The 18,652-nt window shown below is 34.8% G+C and overlaps 1 protein-coding gene and 1 pseudogene across 2 annotated transcripts; one reads left to right on the top strand and one right to left on the bottom strand.

Moving 5' to 3' along the window:
• The first annotated feature begins 13,311 nt into the window (after positions 1 to 13,311).
• On the top strand, positions 13,312 to 15,565 carry LOC140838913 (transcription factor SRM1-like). Of its 2 annotated transcripts, none has more exons than XM_073205537.1 (3): positions 13,312 to 14,010; positions 14,313 to 14,514; positions 15,201 to 15,565. In XM_073205537.1, exons 1-3 carry the CDS (start codon positions 13,682 to 13,684, stop codon positions 15,414 to 15,416), a joined length of 747 nt encoding a protein of 248 aa, XP_073061638.1. In that variant the 5' UTR covers positions 13,312 to 13,681; the 3' UTR covers positions 15,417 to 15,565. The 2 variants fall into 2 exon arrangements, with proteins under 2 accessions (XP_073061638.1, XP_073061639.1); XM_073205538.1 differs by having other exon boundaries at positions 13,315 to 14,010; positions 15,278 to 15,565.
• An 18-nt stretch (positions 15,566 to 15,583) lies between these two features.
• On the bottom strand, positions 15,584 to 16,541 carry LOC140838914 (nucleotide-sugar uncharacterized transporter 2-like; annotated as a pseudogene).
• Positions 16,542 to 18,652: the final 2,111 nt, after the last annotated feature.

The raw sequence follows: 18,652 nt of genomic DNA, 5'->3' as shown, positions 1-18,652 counted from the left end.
AACTGTTAATGGTCATCTGTTCAAGCAAATCATATGCTTGATCGGGTGATTTGGCAAATATTGTGCCACCAGCTGCTGCATCAACAGTGCCTCTTGTTTGTCCATTCAAACTATTGTAAAATAATTCAATCTATACCCAATCTTCAAAACCATGGTTTGGACATCTCCTCAACAACTCCTTATACAGTTCCCATGCCTCATATAATTGCTCAAAATCAGTCTCCCTAAAAGTACTGATCTCAATTTTCAACTGTGCAGACTTTGCAGGTGGGAAATATTTTGCAAGAAACTTGGTTGCTAAATCCTGCCATGTAGTAATACTCCCCAAAGGAAGCGATTGGAGCCATCCTCTTGCTTGGTCCCTAAGAGAAAAAGGAAACAAACGCAATCGAATTATATCATCAGAAACACCATTTATTTTTACCGTGTCAGTAATTTCAAGGAATGTTCTGAGATGTAAATGAGGATCTTCAGTGGCGGCTCCTCCAAACTGATTCTGTTGAACCATGTTTATCAATGCAGGCTTGAGTTCAAAGTTGTTTGCATTAATAGTTCCTCGTGCTATGCCCGAATAATGAGCATTCAGTACCGGCCTAAAATGATCTCTGATGGGTATTGCAGGAGGTGGATTTTCATTATCTCTGTTCTCGGCCATTGCTCGAATCTCTTCTCTTCTTGCCTTTCTTAATCTTCTTGCGGTTCTTTCGATTTCAGGATCAAAGATAAGCAAGTCTGGACTTTGCGATCTTCGCATGCACTGTCAAACAAAGACAATAAACAAATCAATGTTCAATGTAATACAATAAAACCAGCTCTAAATTAAAATCTAGACTAATTGGTAACAATACTAATATAAATTCAAATTTGATATTCCCCGGCAACGGCGCCAAAAACTTGTTGCGTGTTTTCTTCATTGCTCGCAAGCGCACGACGTCAAGTTATAGTAAAATGTATTTTTGAGTACAAGTGTCGATCCCACGAGGAATGTATTTCTAAATTTATATTAATGCTTGTAATTAAAATAATCTCGATTTTATTTAGAATATTCAATTAACAGATTTGTTCACCTCAATAACTAGATTGAAAATAAATTTAATTGTATTACCAAACAAAGTTGAACAACAATGGAATAAAAGATCTAGAGGTCTGACTTCACGCAACTATCCACCATGTGCTATTTTGTGTAGCTATATTATAATTGTCCTTCTTATTCATTAACCAAGAATTCTATAATCATCTACTCCCTCTCCCGAGTGCTAAGTAGATACTAATTATCTAACAAAAGATTGTAACGTCCCCATCAACAATCTATAATTAAATAACTCAATAAGTACTAAAATCTTTTAATGGCTTCAATAGCACTATATGTCCTCCCGAACTATATAAATACTATCGATGAATTTTTCCCTTTCTTGTTTATAAATTCCCTTTTCCAAGTGATAATTTATAAACATAAAAATCATTCAAGATATGGCCAATAAAATGAAAGCATTAAGATTGGAAAAATACAAATGAACAAGAAAGGAAACTTATATAGCATAAATCATAAATCTCATCACATGGTTTCTACTTTTGATCCATCATTCCTCTAGAAATAAAAATTAGTTCATAATAAAAATAACACACAAACACATAAATCTTAAACAAGACATATCAAATAAAAGTGAAAATAAAGAAAGAAGAACTTAGAACAAGAGTTTTGGAGTGTATGAAGTTTTTGTCCAAATGTGTGCAAGAACTTTGTTGAAGAAGATGAGCTTGATCTTCAATCCTTTGCTTGTAGCCTCCACCCTTGTTCTTGCTCCTCCAATATGACCTAGATGATGAAAAAGATATCCTTTTATAGTCTAGACAGGATTCCACACGTAGCACACCATTTTCCTCTACTTTTATTCAAAGTCCACAAAGTTTCACAATTTCCGGAATAATGTTGGTGCACGACCGCGGGTGCGGTGCTAGGAGGACCGCGGGTGCGGTGTATGTTCGGCAGAATTCCTCTTGTTCAGCTTGTGAGACCGCGGGTGCGGTCCTTGCATGACCGCGGGTGCGGTCGTGCTTCGACTTTGCATCTTCTAATTCATCACTATACTACTCCAAATTCTCATTTCTAAGCTTCCAAACTACAATAACAAAAACAACAACAAATCAAATAAAACCTGATCAAGAATCACAAAATTCTAAGTTAAAAACAAGTAATAAAAGTACAATAAATTGCACTTATCAAACTCCCCCAAACTTAAGATTTTGCTAGTCCCGAGCAAAACAAAACAACAAGAACAAACAAGTCATGAAATATTTTAAAGAACTTGGCCTCAATATAAATTTAAAACCCTTCATGCATTCACAATTCACATCAATTCAACCACTTGTTCATCCGGATAAAATCATGTGATCGGTTAATTCTCTTTACTTCTAATCTCTTCAACCATGTTTCAAATCATTTTCAATTGATTTCAAATTTTTACAAACACACATCACAAGGTCTTTTTCGGTAAAGATTGGGTTCAAGGCAATATTCATTCAAGAAAGGGATACCCAATAGTTGCGTGAAGTCAGAACTCTAGATCTTTTATTACATTGTTGTTCAACTTTGTTTTGATTGCTCGCAAGCGCACGACGTCAAGTTATAGTAAAATGTATTTTTGAGTACAAGTGTCGATCCCACGAGGAATGTATTTCTAAATTTATATTAATGCTTGTAATTAAAATAGTCTCGATTTTATTTAGAATATTCAATTAACAGATTTGTTCACCTCAATAACTAGATTGAAAATAAATTTAATAGTATTACCAAACAAAGTTGAACAAAAATGGAATAAAAGATCTAGAGGTCTGACTTCACGCAACTATCCACCATGTGCTATTTTGTGTAGCTATATTATAATTGTCCTTCTTATTCATTAACCAAGAATTCTATAATCATCTACTCCCTCTCCCGAGTGCTAAGTAGATACTAATTATCTAACAAAAGATTGTAACGTCCCCATCAACAATCTATAATTAAATAACTCAATAAGTACTAAAATCTTTTAATGGCTTCAATAGCACTATATGTCCTCCCGAACTATATAAATACTATCGATGAATTTTTCGCTTTCTTGTTTATAAATTCCCTTTTCCAAGTGATAATTTATAAACATAAAAATCATTCAAGATATGGCCAATAAAATGAAAGCATTAAGATTGGAAAAATACAAATGAACAAGAAAGGAAACTTATATAGCATAAATCATAAATCCCATCACATGGTTTCTAGTTTTGATCCATCATTCCTCTAGAAATAAAAATTAGTTCATAATAAAAATAACACACAAACACATAAATCTTAAACAAGACATATCAAATAAAAGTGAAAATAAAGAAAGAAGAACTTAGAACAAGAGTTTTGGAGTGTATGAAGTTTTTGTCCAAAAGTGTGCAAGAACTTTGTTGAAGAAGATGAGCTTGATCTTCAATCCTTTGCTTGTAGCCTCCACCCTTGTTCTTGCTCCTCCAATATGACCTAGATGATGAAAAAGATATCTTTTTATAGTCTAGACAGGACTCCACACGTAGCACACCATTTTCCTCTACTTTTATTCAAAGTCCACAAAGTTTCACAATTTCCGGAATAATGTTGGTGCACGACCGCGGGTGCGGTGTCAGGAGGACCGCGGGTGCGGTGTATGTTCGGCAGAATTCCTCTTGTTCCGCGTGTGAGACCGCGGGTGCGGTCCTTGCATGACTGCGGGTGCGGTCGTGCTTCAACTTCGCATCTTTTAATTCATCACTATACTACTCCAAATTCTCATTTCTAAGCTTCCAAACTACAATAACAAAAACAACAACAAATCAAATAAAACATGCTCAAGAATCACAAAATTCTAAGTTAAAAACAAGTAATAAAAGTACAATAAATTGCACTTATCAAACTCCCCCAAACTTAAGATTTTGCTAGTCCCGAGCAAAACAAAACAACAAGAACAAACAAGTCATGAAATATTTTAAAGAACTTGGCCTCAATATAAATTTAAAACCCTTCATGCATTCAGAATTCACATCAATTCAACCACTTGTTCATCCGGATAAAATCATGTGATCGGTTAATTCTCTTTACTTCTAATCTCTTCAACCATGTTTCAAATCATTTTCAATTGATTTCAAATTTTTACAAACACACATCACAAGGTCTTTTTCGGTAAAGATTGGGTTCAAGGCAATATTCATTCAAGAAAGGGATACCCAATAGTTGCGTGAAGTCAGACCTCTAGATCTTTTATTCCATTGTTGTTCAACTTTGTTTTGATTTCTCGCAAGCGCACGACGTCAAGTTATAGTAAAATGTTTTTTTGAGTACAAGTGTCGATCCCACGAGGAATGTATTTCTAAATTTATATTAATGCTTGTCATTAAAATAGTTTCGATTTTATTTAGAATATTCAATTAACAGATTTGTTCACCTCAATAACTAGATTGAAAATAAATTTAATTGTATTACCAAAAAAAGTTGAACAACAATGGAATAAAAGATCTAGAGGTCTGACTTCACGCAACTATCCACCATATGCTATTTTGTGTAGCTATATTATAATTGTCCTTCTTATTCATTAACCAAGAATTCTATAATCATCTACTACCTCTCCCGAGTGCTAAATAGATACTAATTATCTAACAAAAGATTGTAACGTCCCCATCAACAATCTATAATTAAATAACTCAATAAGTACTAAAATCTTTTAATGGCTTCAATAGCACTATATGTCCTCCCGAACTATATATATACTATCGATGAATTTTTCCCTTTCTTGTTTATAAATTCCCTTTTCCAAGTGATAATTTATAAACATAAAAATCATTCAAGATATGGCCAATAAAATGAAAGCATTAAGATTGGAAAAATACAAATGAACAAGAAAGGAAACTTATATAGCATAAATCATAAATCTCATCACATGGTTTCTAGTTTTGATCCATCATTCCTCTAGAAATAAAAATTAGTTCGTAATAAAAATAACACACAAACACATAAATCTTAAACAAGACATATCAAATAAAAGTGAAAATAAAGAAAGAAGAACTTAGAACAAGAGTTTTGGAGTGTATGAAGTTTTTGTCCAAAAGTGTGCAAGAACTTTGTTGAAGAAGATGAACTTGATCTTCAATCCTTTGCTTGTAGCCTCCACCCTTGTTCTTGCTCCTCCAATATGACCTAGATGATGAAAAAGATCTCCTTTTATAGTCTAGACAGGATTCCACAAGTAGCACACCATTTTCCTCTACTTTTATTCAAAGTCCACAAAGTTTCACAATTTCCGGAATAATGTTGGTGCACGACCGCGGGTGCGGTGCCAGGAGGACCGCGGGTGCGGTGTATGTTCGGCAGAATTCCTCTTGTTCAGCGTGTGAGACCGCGGGTGCGGTCCTTGCATGACTGCGGGTGCGGTCGTGCTTCGACTTTGCATCTTCTAATTCATCACTATACTACTCCAAATTCTCATTTCTAAGCTGCCAAACTACAATAACAAAAACAACAACAAATCAAATAAAACCTGATCAAGAATCACAAAATTCTAAGTTAAAAACAAGTAATAAAAGTACAATAAATTGCACTTATCAAACTCCCCCAAACTTAAGATTTTGCTAGGCCCGAGCAAAACAAAACAACAAGAACAAACAAGTCATGAAATATTTTAAAGAACTTGGCCTCAATATAAATTTAAAACCCTTCATGCATTCACAATTCACATCAATTCAACCACTTGTTAATCCGGATAAAATCATGTGATCGGTTAATTCTCTTTACAGATTCTAATCTCTTCAACCATGTTTCAAATCATTTTCAATTGATTTCAAATTTTTACAAACACACATCACAAGTTCTTTTTCGGTAAAGATTGGGTTCAAGGCAATATTCATTCAAGAAAGGGATACCCAATAGTTGCGTGAAGTCAGAACTCTAGATCTTTTATTCCATTGTTGTTCAACTTTGTTTTGATTGCTCGCAAGCGCACGACGTCAAGTTATAGTAAAATGTATTTTTGAGTACAAGTGTCGATCCCACGAGGAATGTATTTCTAAATTTATATTAATGCTTGTAATTAAAATAGTCTCGATTTTATTTAGAATATTCAATTAACAGATTTGTTCACCTCAATAACTAGATTGAAAATAAATTTAATTGTATTACCAAACAAAGTTGAACAACAATGGAATAAAAGATCTAGAGGTCTGACTTCACGCAACTATCCACCATGTGCTATTTTGTGTAGCTATATTATAATTGTCCTTCTTATTCATTAACCAAGAATTCTATAATCATCTACTCCCTCTCCCGAGTGCTAAGTAGATACTAATTATCTAACAAAAGATTGTAACGTCCCCATCAACAATCTATAATTAAATAACTCAATAAGTACTAAAATCTTTTAATGGCTTCAATAGCACTATATGTCCTCCCGAACTATATAAATACTATCGATGAATTTTTCCCTTTCTTGTTTATAAATTCCCTTTTCCAAGTGATAATTTATAAACATAAAAATCATTCAAGATATGGCCAATAAAATGAAAGCATTAAGATTGGAAAAATACAAATGAACAAGAAAGGAAACTTATATAGCATAAATCATAAATCCCATCACATGGTTTCTAGTTTTGATCCATCATTCCTCTAGAAATAAAAATTAGTTCATAATAAAAATAACACACAAACACATAAATCTTAAACAAGACATATCAAATAAAAGTTAAAATAAAGAAAGAAGAACTTAGAACAAGAGTTTTGGAGTGTATGAAGTTTTTGTCCAAAAGTGTGCAAGAACTTTGTTGAAGAAGATGAGCTTGATCTTCAATCCTTTGCTTGTAGCCTCCACCCTTGTTCTTGCTCCTCCAATATGACCTAGATGATGAAAAAGATATCCTTTTATAGTCTAGACAGGACTCCACACGTAGCACACCATTTTCCTCTACTTTTATTCAAAGTCCACAAAGTTTCACAATTTTCGGAATAATGTTGGTGCACGACCGCGGTTGCGGTGCTAGGAGAACCGCGGGTGTGGTGTATGTTCGGCAGAATTCCTCTTGTTCAACGTGTGAGACCGCGGGTGCGGTCCTTGCATGACTGCGGGTGCGGTCGTGCTTCGACTTTGCATCTTCTAATTCATCACTATACTACTCCAAATTCTCATTTCTAAGCTTCCAAACTACAATAACAAAAACAACAACAAATCAAATAAAACCTGCTCAAGAATCACAAAATTCTAAGTTAAAAACAAGTAATAAAAGTACAATAAATTGCACCTATCAAACTCCCTCAAACTTAAGATTTTGCTAGTCCCGAGCAAAACAAAACAACAAGAACAAACAAGTCATGAAATATTTTAAAGAACTTGGCCTCAATATAAATTTAAAACCCTTCATGCATTCACAATTCACATCAATTCAACCACTTGTTCATCCGGATAAAATCATGTGATCGGTTAATTTTCGTTACAGATTCTAATCTCTTCAACCATGTTTCAAATCATTTTCAATTGATTTCAAATTTTTACAAACACACATCACAAGGTCTTTTTCGGTAAAGATTGGGTTCAAGGCAATATTCATTCAAGAAAGGGATACCCAATAGTTGCGTGAAGTCAGACCTCTAGATCTTTTATTCCATTGTTGTTCAACTTTGTTTTGATTTCTCGCAAGCGCACGACGTCAAGTTATAGTAAAATGTATTTTTGAGTACAAGTGTCGATCCCACGAGGAATGTATTTCTAAATTTATATTAATGCTTGTAATTAAAATAGTCTCGATTTTATTTAGAATATTCAATTAACAGATTTGTTCACCTCAATAACTAGATTGAAAATAAATTTAATTGTATTACCAAACAAAGTTGAACAACAATGGAATAAAAGATCTAGAGGTCTGACTTCACGCAACTATCCACCATGTGCTATTTTGTGTAGCTATATTATAATTGTCCTTCTTATTCATTAACCAAAAATTCTATAATCATCTACTCCCTCTCCCGAGTGCTAAGTAGATACTAATTATCTAACAAAAGATTGTAACGTCCCCATCAACAATCTATAATTAAATAACTCAATAAGTACTAAAATCTTTTAATGGCTTCAATAGCACTATATGTCCTCCCGAACTATATAAATACTATCGATGAATTTTTCGCTTTCTTGTTTATAAATTCCCTTTTCCAAGTGATAATTTATAAACATAAAAATCATTCAATATATGGCCAATAAAATGAAAGCATTAAGATTGGAAAAATACAAATGAACAAGAAAAGAAACTTATATAGCATAAATCATAAATCCCATCACATGGTTTCTAGTTTTGATCCATCATTCCTCTAGAAATAAAAATTAGTTCGTAATAAAAATAACACACAAACACATAAATCTTAAACAAGACATATCAAATAAAAGTGAAAATAAAGAAAGAAGAACTTAGAACAAGAGTTTTGGAGTGTATGAAGTTTTTGTCCAAAAGTGTGCAAGAACTTTGTTGAAGAAGATGAGCTTGATCTTCAATCCTTTGCTTGTAGCCTCCACCCTTGTTCTTGCTCCTCCAATATGACCTAGATGATGAAAAAGATATCCTTTTATAGTCTAGACAGGATTCCACACGTAGCACACCATTTTCCTCTACTTTTATTCAAAGTCCACAAAGTTTCACAATTTCCCGAATAATGTTGGTGCACGACCGCGGGTGCGGTGACAGGAGGACCGCGGGTGCGGTGTATGTTCGACAGAATTCCTCTTGTTCAGCGTGTGAGACCGCGGGTGCGGTCCTTGCATGACTGCGGGTGCGGTCGTGCTTCGACTTTGCATCTTCTAATTCATCACTATACTACTCCAAATTCTCATTTCTAAGCTTCCAAACTACAATAACAAAAACAACAACAAATCAAATAAAACCTGCTCAAGAATCACAAAATTCTAAGTTAAAAACAAGTAATAAAAGTACAATAAATTGCACTTATCAGGTGGGTACTATCAAAATCGAGTTCTGACGTTCTTATTATCAAGGAGTTGATAAGTAAGAATGAAGCAATCATGGTGTGATCATATAAGACATGTTTAGTCCTAAATCACATTGAGATGTAAACTCACTGCTAGTTGTATCAATGAACCATTGAGGGCCACACAAGTACTAGCTTTCTAGATCCCGTTGAGAAGGAAATTAGTTCAATGTGTTGAACGGCTTATAAAGGAGTTTATAAGCACAATGAAAAATTAGAAGTATGACTTCTATATGGAGAATGTACCTTTTAATTCATAGAAGTGTTCCTAAATTAAAAGTTGGCCAAATAGATAATGTATTTGAAAATTGTGATTTTCATAAACATTGTTATGGACTAAATTAAATTAATTAAACACTAGTGACCTAGTAGAGTCAAAATAATTAAATTAATTCAAGTGTTTAATTAATTAAATAATATTGGGTCTTGTAGAGCCCAAATGAAAATAATTATTTAACTAATGTGCTTGAAATTCAAGTAAGATTTAATTGATCTCAAATGTGTTTGAGATATTAAAATAATAGTTCATGGGCTTTGTAAATGTTACAAACCCAAATAACATGGTGGGAAGGTGAAAGGTCGGGAGTCAACTTTTTTTAAATTAAAGGCTAGCATTTCTTTGGAATACACAACACTTTTTACACAACCAAGAAAAAGTTCTCCCCCCATTTCCTTCTCTCAACATGGCCGAATTTTGCTCTCCATTTTTTCTTAAAAATTGGCTTCTTCATTTGATGATTTGATAGCGAAATTTCTAAATGAAAATGCTTTACGTTTTCTAGTGCAAGTGTAAGGTCGTTCTAGCTTGTTGGTGGGGGCTTGATTTTTGAGCAAGGAGTACTCAAGGGAAGCTTGTAGACTTGTCTATCATTGAAGAGCTAAGTTGTTTATCATCTTAGTTGGAGCCATCATAAATATTTAATATTGATAGATATATAAAACATTTAAACACCCCATGTATGTTGTGTTTTGGTATTTGCTATACACTAGTGAGGGGTGCTTGGCTTTGCTCTTGTAAATAATATTTTAAAACTTCCGTTGCGCATTTCGGGCACCCGTAAACGATTCCCTTTCATATATGTAGATGGATCCATCGACCTAGAGGTGATATGAAAGTCACAACTATCTGAATTCAATTAAGGAAATGAATATGTATATGATGATACGATATGACATAATTTGATATGAATATGTTTACGTTTATGTTCATGCTTTTGAAGATCTTGAAAGTTATGTTGAGTCTTTACACTCAGTAGGTATGATTGGTGCATGTAAGCAATTTGTTGATAAGGAGACTGGAGGTGCCGAGGACTGAGTGGATTAGGGCTGGTGGTGCACTGGAAGCCCGAGGAACTTGCATTTCTTCTGCATAATATGATTATGAGACATGAGTTTTAAACAATATTTCAAAACGTTCATAATTTTCATGCTTTGGTAATTGTCAGATTTCTAGATATATGTCGGTGTTTATTTTTAAACAGTAACTTTTAAGTTGAAATCACGTTTGAGATTTTTAACAGCAGTTATTTTTATTCAGTGGTTGGATGACCTTTTAAAATGCATGATTGACTTATTTATATGAATATGAGTGAGTACGTGTGTATTTTCGGACATAGCTTCAAAAAAAAAATATTCAATAGTATTTAAGTAGTAGACGTTTCATCCTCTTTCTAGTGTATCCATTTTGGTTGGTATCTTAATATCTCCCAACAATGCTCATATGCGAATTCATTGTTTTCATTCTCTTTATAGCTAGCTTTAGCCAACTTAATTTGCAATGAGTAAAAAATTATCATCATCAAAAGAATGTTTTCAAAAGTACATACATATCACAAGCAAGCATAAAATGTAATGCCCGAGATTTAATCATTATAATCAGACGAGTGATTATTGACGTGATTGAAGTCATAAGAACTCAAATGAACCGATATGCCGAGATCGAGCGTCATTGGATGATTAGCCAAGGAATTGGACAGAAACCTCGGCGCTCGAGCGGTAGAAAAGCACCGCTCGAGCGCCAATGCATCGCAACTTTTGGTTCGGGCAGAAAGTGTGGCGCCCGGGCGGTAGTTTTTGACCGCCCGAGCGCCAATGGGGAAACTCGGAGACAGAACTCCTCGCGCCCGGGCGGCAGATGTTTACCGCCCGAGCGCCGAGCTCGCGCCCGGGCGGAATTTTATTACCGCCCGAGCGCCAACCGGAATTTAGAAAAGGGTGACACGTTTCTCTCTTTATTCTGAAGGATTGAAAGATATATATAATGATTAAATCTCGGGCATTACATTTCTCCCCCTCTTAGATCTGAGTTCGTCCTCGAACTCATAAGCAATCAATTCAAATATAAGAGAAGAAATGTATAATAGAGTTTAACATCCAAACTCGTTTCACTAACCTCATTGTAAGGTATATCTTTGATTCCAATCTGAAATCAAAATTCAAGAATTATAATATCTTAATCCTTTTTCAACTCGCTCTAGCCGAATCAATCCCGCATTACTGGCTATACAACATCCGTATATGCCAATTTGCAGTCTATAACCAAACAACACCACCTGTAGTTGTTATCCCATCGGTCTATCCCAAAGACGATTAAGAAAATGATTAGCGTCCGGGTCCCCACATAAAACTTATTAATCGAACGCTAATTAGAGTTCCAACGATTAGTGAGTGAATGATGCATAAACTACCAATCATATGGTGCTTATTCTTGAACAAACATTCTATGAGAAAAAAAATATAAACGTTGGAATATCATAAAAGAAACATTAAAAGCTAGCAAGTGACTAACATACTGTCCGTCATTCAAAGAGACCCACAGAACAAAAAAATGCAAGAACAAAATTATCAAATTCAAATAATGATAAGTAAAATGTAAATGTGGCAAAGGTCTGCTAGATAAGATTGAGTCGCTGAAATTTGAGCATTAACAAATTAAACCTTAAAATGCTTGTTTATAAATCGAACTTGAATAATCCGAAATGTTAATAATAGAAAGAAGAACAAGAAGGATGATACCCAGGTATGAACCCATCAAGATCAGGTAACCCATCAAGATCAGGCCCAAACTCCCGGCCCATCTCTAGGGCCCACATTTTAATAGCCCATGAGCAGCCCATGTATTCTCTTATAAATACCAGGTTTGAGTGTTCAGTTGATTCATTCACTATATTGCTTTCAGCAGCACCCTTAGCTGCTCCCCCCATATATAATCAGTCTATGACTTGAGCGACGGAGGGGCTACGCCAGGACACCCTCCTTGCCCCCTCCTAACGATCTTATTTGTGATTTCAGGCTTAGGGTAATTTCGGAACCTGCGTCTGGATTAGTGACACTTGCTGGAATCGGACCCTATCCTAGCCCCCTCCTAACGATCTTATTTGTGATTTCAGGCTCATGGTAATTTCGGAACCTGCGTCTGGATTAGTGACACTTGCTGGAATCGAACCCTAAATTTCCCGTGACTATCAAAGGAGAATGATTTATACTAGAAGAGTAGCATGGAGTGAAGAAGAGTAGCGGCTAGGGCTTGTTTATAATCTTAAATGTTAATAAAACAAAAAAGTTAGCTAGAATTGACAAAAGAACAAGCCGTAGAAACTAACAAAGTGGGTAAATATTCTTGATAATCGATTTATGGTTTATGTTTGTCCATTAAAAAACAAGTAGAAATTTACTTTACCTTCAACACACACAAAAATTATTTGGGAGACAGAGTTGAGCTTGAAAGATCAATTGGGGGGAGAGAAGAAAAAGAATATGAAATTTATTTTAAACAAAAACTTGTATGAGAAGGTCTTATGGGTCGTATTTTGTGAGACATGTCTCTTATTTGGGTTATCTATGAAAAATATTATTTTTTATGCTAAAAGTATTACTTTTTATTGTGAATATCGGTAGGATTGACCCGTCTCACAGATAAAGATTCGTGAGTCCGTCTCACAAGATACCTGCTCTTTTATTTTATAAGATATGAGTTGCATTCTCTATGTTTAGAGAACTAATGTTCACAAAATGTAAATTTAGGGAATGATTAGGGAATCAGTTTTGTTTTTGTTTTTGTCTTTTTTTTTTTTTATATGTAGAATTCAAAACTAAAGGAAACTAATGGGAATGTTAAATATGTTACAAATTTAATTAAATATTTCTTCATTTCTTATTCAAATTTACATTAAAATTAAACTATTATAATCGATCTTGATATTTCAAATTTATCGTTAATTTTTGTACGTGACGACTGATTTAAGATTTCCACGTATTTTAAAAGAAACTTGAGATTGAATTGTCTCTACAATAATTTAACTCCGACCTTGAATCTGTTATATCGTAGTAATTTTGAGATTAGGAAAGCAAAGGATTAGTTACATGGCTACGGCACGGAGCACCCAAACGGATCGTTTATATCACGATAAAAGTGCGACGCAAAGTTAAAAAACTGCAATCAAAGCAAATCAAACCCATTTATTTTCTCACTAGTTATGGTTGGCGATCCAGATGTTCGCATGATGTGGATGAATTGAGAAGCAATTCGCCCTTCAACCGGGAAAATCCGCGATAATTCGATCTCTCAAAATGGAAAAAGTGTGATTTCCTCGTAATCTCGAGTATTTATGTACGAAATCATGGGGTTCATTTCGAAATTCAGAATCTACTGGTGATTTTTGGAGGGGGGAAATGGCTTATACGAGAGGGCGCGGTTTTGATGTGGAGGTATCGGCGTGGATTTGGGAAGAAGACAAGAAATTTGAAATGGGTTTGGTTGATTATCCGGAAGGTTGCCCGAATCGATGGGAGAAAGTCGCGGCGAAGGTTGGAACAAAATCGGCGGCGGAGGTTGAAAGTCACTACATCGTGTTGTTGGATGACGTGGCGGCGATCGAGGCTGGGTCGATTGAGGAGCCAGCTTATGCAGATAAGGATCAGCCAAAATGCCCTAGCCCGGTGAAGAAGCAAATCGGGGTGCAGAGAAAAGCTGCAAGACCGTGGACTGAAGACGAACATAGGTACAAAAATGAAATATGTTGTGCTAAAAATTTCTTTTTAGTTGTTATTTTTTTTTCCTAATTTATATTAATTCCATGCATGCGTCATATTCTTTGAAAGCCAAGAAATCATGGTGGATGGTAGTTTGGGCAGCAGGGAATTTATCGTGTTGTAAATTTTACTATCTGTTTGCTATGAAACGTAATCATATTCATTGAATATCTAATCTTTAATCCGATACGTATATGCGATATAAGTAAGTTGGCTTCATGGGATTTGTTGCTTTTTTGACAAATTGATCTTTTCCTTGAAATAAAAACAGGCTATTTCTACATGGATTAGAGAAATATGGAAAGGGAGATTGGAAGAGCATTTCAAGATACGTCGTGCTAACAAGGAATCCGACCCAAGTCGCGAGTCATGCTCAAAAATATTTCGAACGGCAAGAAAAGGAAGATCAAACCAAGAAAAGGAAAAGTATTTTTGACAACTCTAATGCTGATAACAGTGTCATGATTTCAAAGGTCAGTCATTGATCCTTCATTCTTGCCAAGAAATTAAGCTTTGCTTAGGTTTGAGTCTTTGGAAGGCTTTTTTTTTCCTTTTTGTAGCATAGTCTTTGGATGTTTTGAGGTACCTTCGACTCTGCTAGCTAATATATTTAATGGAGGTTGGTGGTGTTTATATATTTTCTTGATAGAAACTCATTGTTGTTTCTTTACTTTCTCTGAATCAAAATTGATGTTGAATTAAAACTAATGTTCAAAGATGCGTAGAATAGTGGTCTAAGTGGAGCTGTGGAGAAATAGATAGCAAACAACTCGGTTGAGCTAGATTTAAGTACATTAAATTCAAGCTGAGATCATGTCGGGCTATTTGACCATGAATCACTGCTATTTTTATTTTTTAATTTTTTTAGTTTTCCAAGGTCAAATGACTTTATCTAAGCGTAGTTGACTGCTCGAATGAGCTCAATCTCTCAAGTTGTTAATCAAGTCGACCTTGAATATACTATAGCACTACTACATCTTGACCGGTTCATTGCACCTATACAACATCTTATATTATGGGAAAACAGATATAGTCTAAAATGGTAGAAAGAACAGAGGTCTTTTTCTGTACAAGAATTTTAAACTATTTAGCTAGCTAAGTGGTCTCTTGAGATTTTGATTAATTTCCCTTTTCCCCTCTACACAAATGGAAGTAACAGAATTTTGCAGTCCTACCCTTCAAATATCGTCAGTGCCCTGAATCTCCTCTTTGTTTTCCACGCTCTTCTCTTTTAAGGAACTCGAGTTTTGGTTTGGAAGCAGATTACTCACTTTCCGACTTGATTCATTCATACTTGGACATTCCACAGAGAACTGAAACTGCCCCACAAACACACACATCCTGGATCAGAACCAAAAACCAGATACCCTTTTAGTAAGATTAAACAAGTCTTGAATTGCCCTTGAACAAAATGTGATGTTGCAGAAGTAGCTCTGCACAAGTACAATTCATCCGTTAGATGTGTACTGTATTATCCTAGATTTTAGTTCCAGATTTCATTGGAAAGATGGATTTTGGAGTATCTAATAAAAATAGAACAACTTACCTGAGTGCCAAAGCTCCAGACCATTGTAGAAGAAATCCAAGTAAATCCGATATCAGTATTGCAGTTGTGATTTGGACATCCCATTTGAATATAATATCCCAGGAGGATCCAAGCATGGTACAAGAGCTAGTAAGAAAAAGACAGTAACCGGGATCGTCTTCCACATCAACCTACATTAGGTTATTTATCATTATCCAGTAACATTTGTATCATTACATTTACAGAAGTACTTACGCAAGTGCAGTCCAATTTTCTTGCTGCTGCAGAGGAGACCATAGTATTTTGCAGATGGAACTTGGAATTATGCAGGCAACTGCAACACACGCACCAAACAGATTGAATTCTAAGTCCGTAACTGTAGCGATAGCCACACCGAACGAGACGACAATTAGAGCCACAACTTGCACATGATTTTTATTTAAAGATCTTCAGGATCCAAGTTAAAACTAGCCACTGAATGGAATCAAGATCAGCTTTCTAAAAGAAACCACTTTCTGTAAAGAGTAAATTCTGCCGTGGCAATGCTTGGATTGACAGCAATTTTAGCCATCTGATAAAACCCAACACTGCACAGAAAACTGAATGAGGAGATGGGAAACTATTTCAAGAAACTGCGAAACATTTCAAATATTATAAATTAAAAACCTCAAATTATGAGAATGACTCAACAATATTTTTATAGCTTAAAACGCACTCTCTTTTGCGAATAAGCTGAAAACCTGAGAGTATGGACCCGAAAATAAATATTCAAGACACGCACATGCTTGTTTGCAATAAATAAACACCCACTGAAACATAAAGGTGATTGTCACCCGAAGTTTCAAACTTGTAATGTTACCTGGGATCAACATTTTTGGCTCTAACACCATGTTAGGAATCACTTGTCTTAAAGTTTATGAAAAATTACCTAACAGTGATTTTTGAACCTGTTATACTTTAAGCTCGTGTTTGCAAGCCCGGTTGCTAGTCCACAGAAGCGGCGGCATTGGCGCTTGGCTCCTTCTGGGTCCAAAGCTCGTTTTACATCGCACTTCTAAGTTCTTCTAATGCACGACCTGCAAAATGTTCTTTGAAAATTAACTTTTTGTTTAAGCAAAGAGACCAGAACCAGGATTTCTGATGACAGGTAAAATTATACATTTTCGAAAAGCAACAGATTGAAAACTCAAGGGACCAAACCTGCTTCCCCTGCATCACTATTTTTTCTTTTGATAAATCTTCTGGAGTGTTGTCCCAACACGGAGTTAAATAAGCCCGTAACTGATTATCTGCACACAAATCAAATCTCCAGACCCATTAATGTTAACGATGTACGAAACTGAAAAAACCCGATTAATATTAGATCATGAGAAGAACGTAAAGTGAATCTACTCGTGTTCTTCTCCGTTACGGTTTAATGATATTATTAATATCCTGCCAATTTTCAACATATTCTAGGAGAATATAACGAGTGTAAAATTGTTTTCTTTCTTCAAGAATGTGTCAAAAACTTATGTTATAAAAGTCGGATATCACGGATCTTCTAATCTCACTCAATTCTCCTTTTAATTTTACTATGTAGACCTCTCACCAAGAAAATGGGTCAATTTCAGCCAATTTTTACAATGAATAATTCCATTTTGCTTCATTTCAATCTCGTGCTGACTTGATATTTTGTGGTTAGGGTGAGCAAAAGCTCGGTTAAACCGACTTAATAGATCAAATCGGTTTAATTTTACAAACAACTAGACTCTGGCGAGCTTCATTCTTTCAATATTATCTCATAGCTCAGTTATCTAAATGATCAGCAGGCAATAAAATTGAACATAAAACTCAATTTTCTACAAGTCATACCTCAGACCGGCCAGACAAGTTCACATATTATCCAGGCGAAATAATGGTTTCAAGATCAAGCTAGAAGTCGCGGCTCTGGTATTTTACTCAGATCTCACAAACTAGTAATTCAAATGATCATATGTCAAAACAGTTGGAAAGCCAACTCAATCATCTAGAAGTAATAAATTGGGCTGGTCTGGTTAATTTGGACATTATTTATGATAACCCGATGCCGCAATGTCTAGATGGAAGTCATGGATACAACAAATGACTAGATATGAGCAGTGTCAGTATGTCAATCATATCTCTCTCTTACAAACTTTGATTCGAGTTATTCTTGATGATTAAAAAATCTAAGATATATGACTACAACTTTCATGTTTACCAATTTTCTGATAAATGAACTAATCAAGAATTATAATCACCTGACCGGACTACAAAACTTCCAGCCGTTCATCAGACTGTGTTTTTGAGCAGCTTTGATATTTTGAGTATATCTCTCTCATATGAAATCAAAAATTGAGTAATTCTTGATTATATGGAAAGTGAAAAGAAAGAGTGACAATTTTAATGTTTATCACTTTCCTCAAAAATTGACGAATCAAGACTTATAACCAAGAGAAAAGACCAGCTAAACTTTACTCAAAATCCAGTAGCTCAAAGTCAAGCCGCTTAAATCCAACCGGACCACTTTGGAAGTCTAGCTACTCAAATCAAACCAAACCATTCTGAAAGTATAGCCGCCAGCCCGATATCCAAAAGTGGCCAGAAAGTCAAATATGACAGTTTCAATGTCATAAACATTAGAGAATTTTTTAAATGTTCATATTCTTATATCTAATGTATGTATAATTCTTGGAGGCTATAAATATAATACTTTGAAGACCAAACAACAAATTTTGATGGGGCTTCAAAGCATGACATCTTATATAAAAAAAACAAGCTAGTATGAGAGAAAATCCAAGAAGAAAAATCTAAATAGATATATTAGGTTAATAAGAGATTTTCTCTAATCTGTGAGGATGCATTTGATAGTATATACAATCTAATATATTAATTTCATCTTACACAATCTGAAGGATCGAGTGTGCTAGTGCCTTCGAAGGCGTTTCAAACACTATATTCTCCAATAAGCTGCAATAGCTCGTGTTCTAAGAATATTAACACCGAAAAATTAAACCGAGTTTAGTTTAAAACCAAGCGGAAAAAACTCGAAATAATTATTCGTGAAGAAGACAGTTATATTAGAA

This window comes from Primulina eburnea, chromosome 8 (assembly GCF_022965805.1).
Source record: "Primulina eburnea isolate SZY01 chromosome 8, ASM2296580v1, whole genome shotgun sequence".
Lineage (NCBI taxonomy): Eukaryota > Viridiplantae > Streptophyta > Magnoliopsida > Lamiales > Gesneriaceae > Primulina > Primulina eburnea.
Note: the sequence above shows the minus strand (reverse complement) of the source record. Positions and strands in the feature narration are given on the sequence as shown.

What these genes read in the sequence shown, in the direction of transcription:
- LOC140838913 (XM_073205537.1), top strand. Translation starts at nt 13,682, where the DNA reads ATGGCTTATACGAGAGGGCGCGGTTTTGATGTGGAGGTATCGGCGTGG. An exon ending in TGGACTGAAGACGAACATAG is followed by an intron (nt 14,011 to 14,312) that starts GTACAAAAATGA and finishes AAATAAAAACAG; the next exon opens with GCTATTTCTACATGGATTAG. An exon ending in ACAGTGTCATGATTTCAAAG is followed by an intron (nt 14,515 to 15,200) that starts GTCAGTCATTGA and finishes TGGAAGTAACAG; the next exon opens with AATTTTGCAGTCCTACCCTT.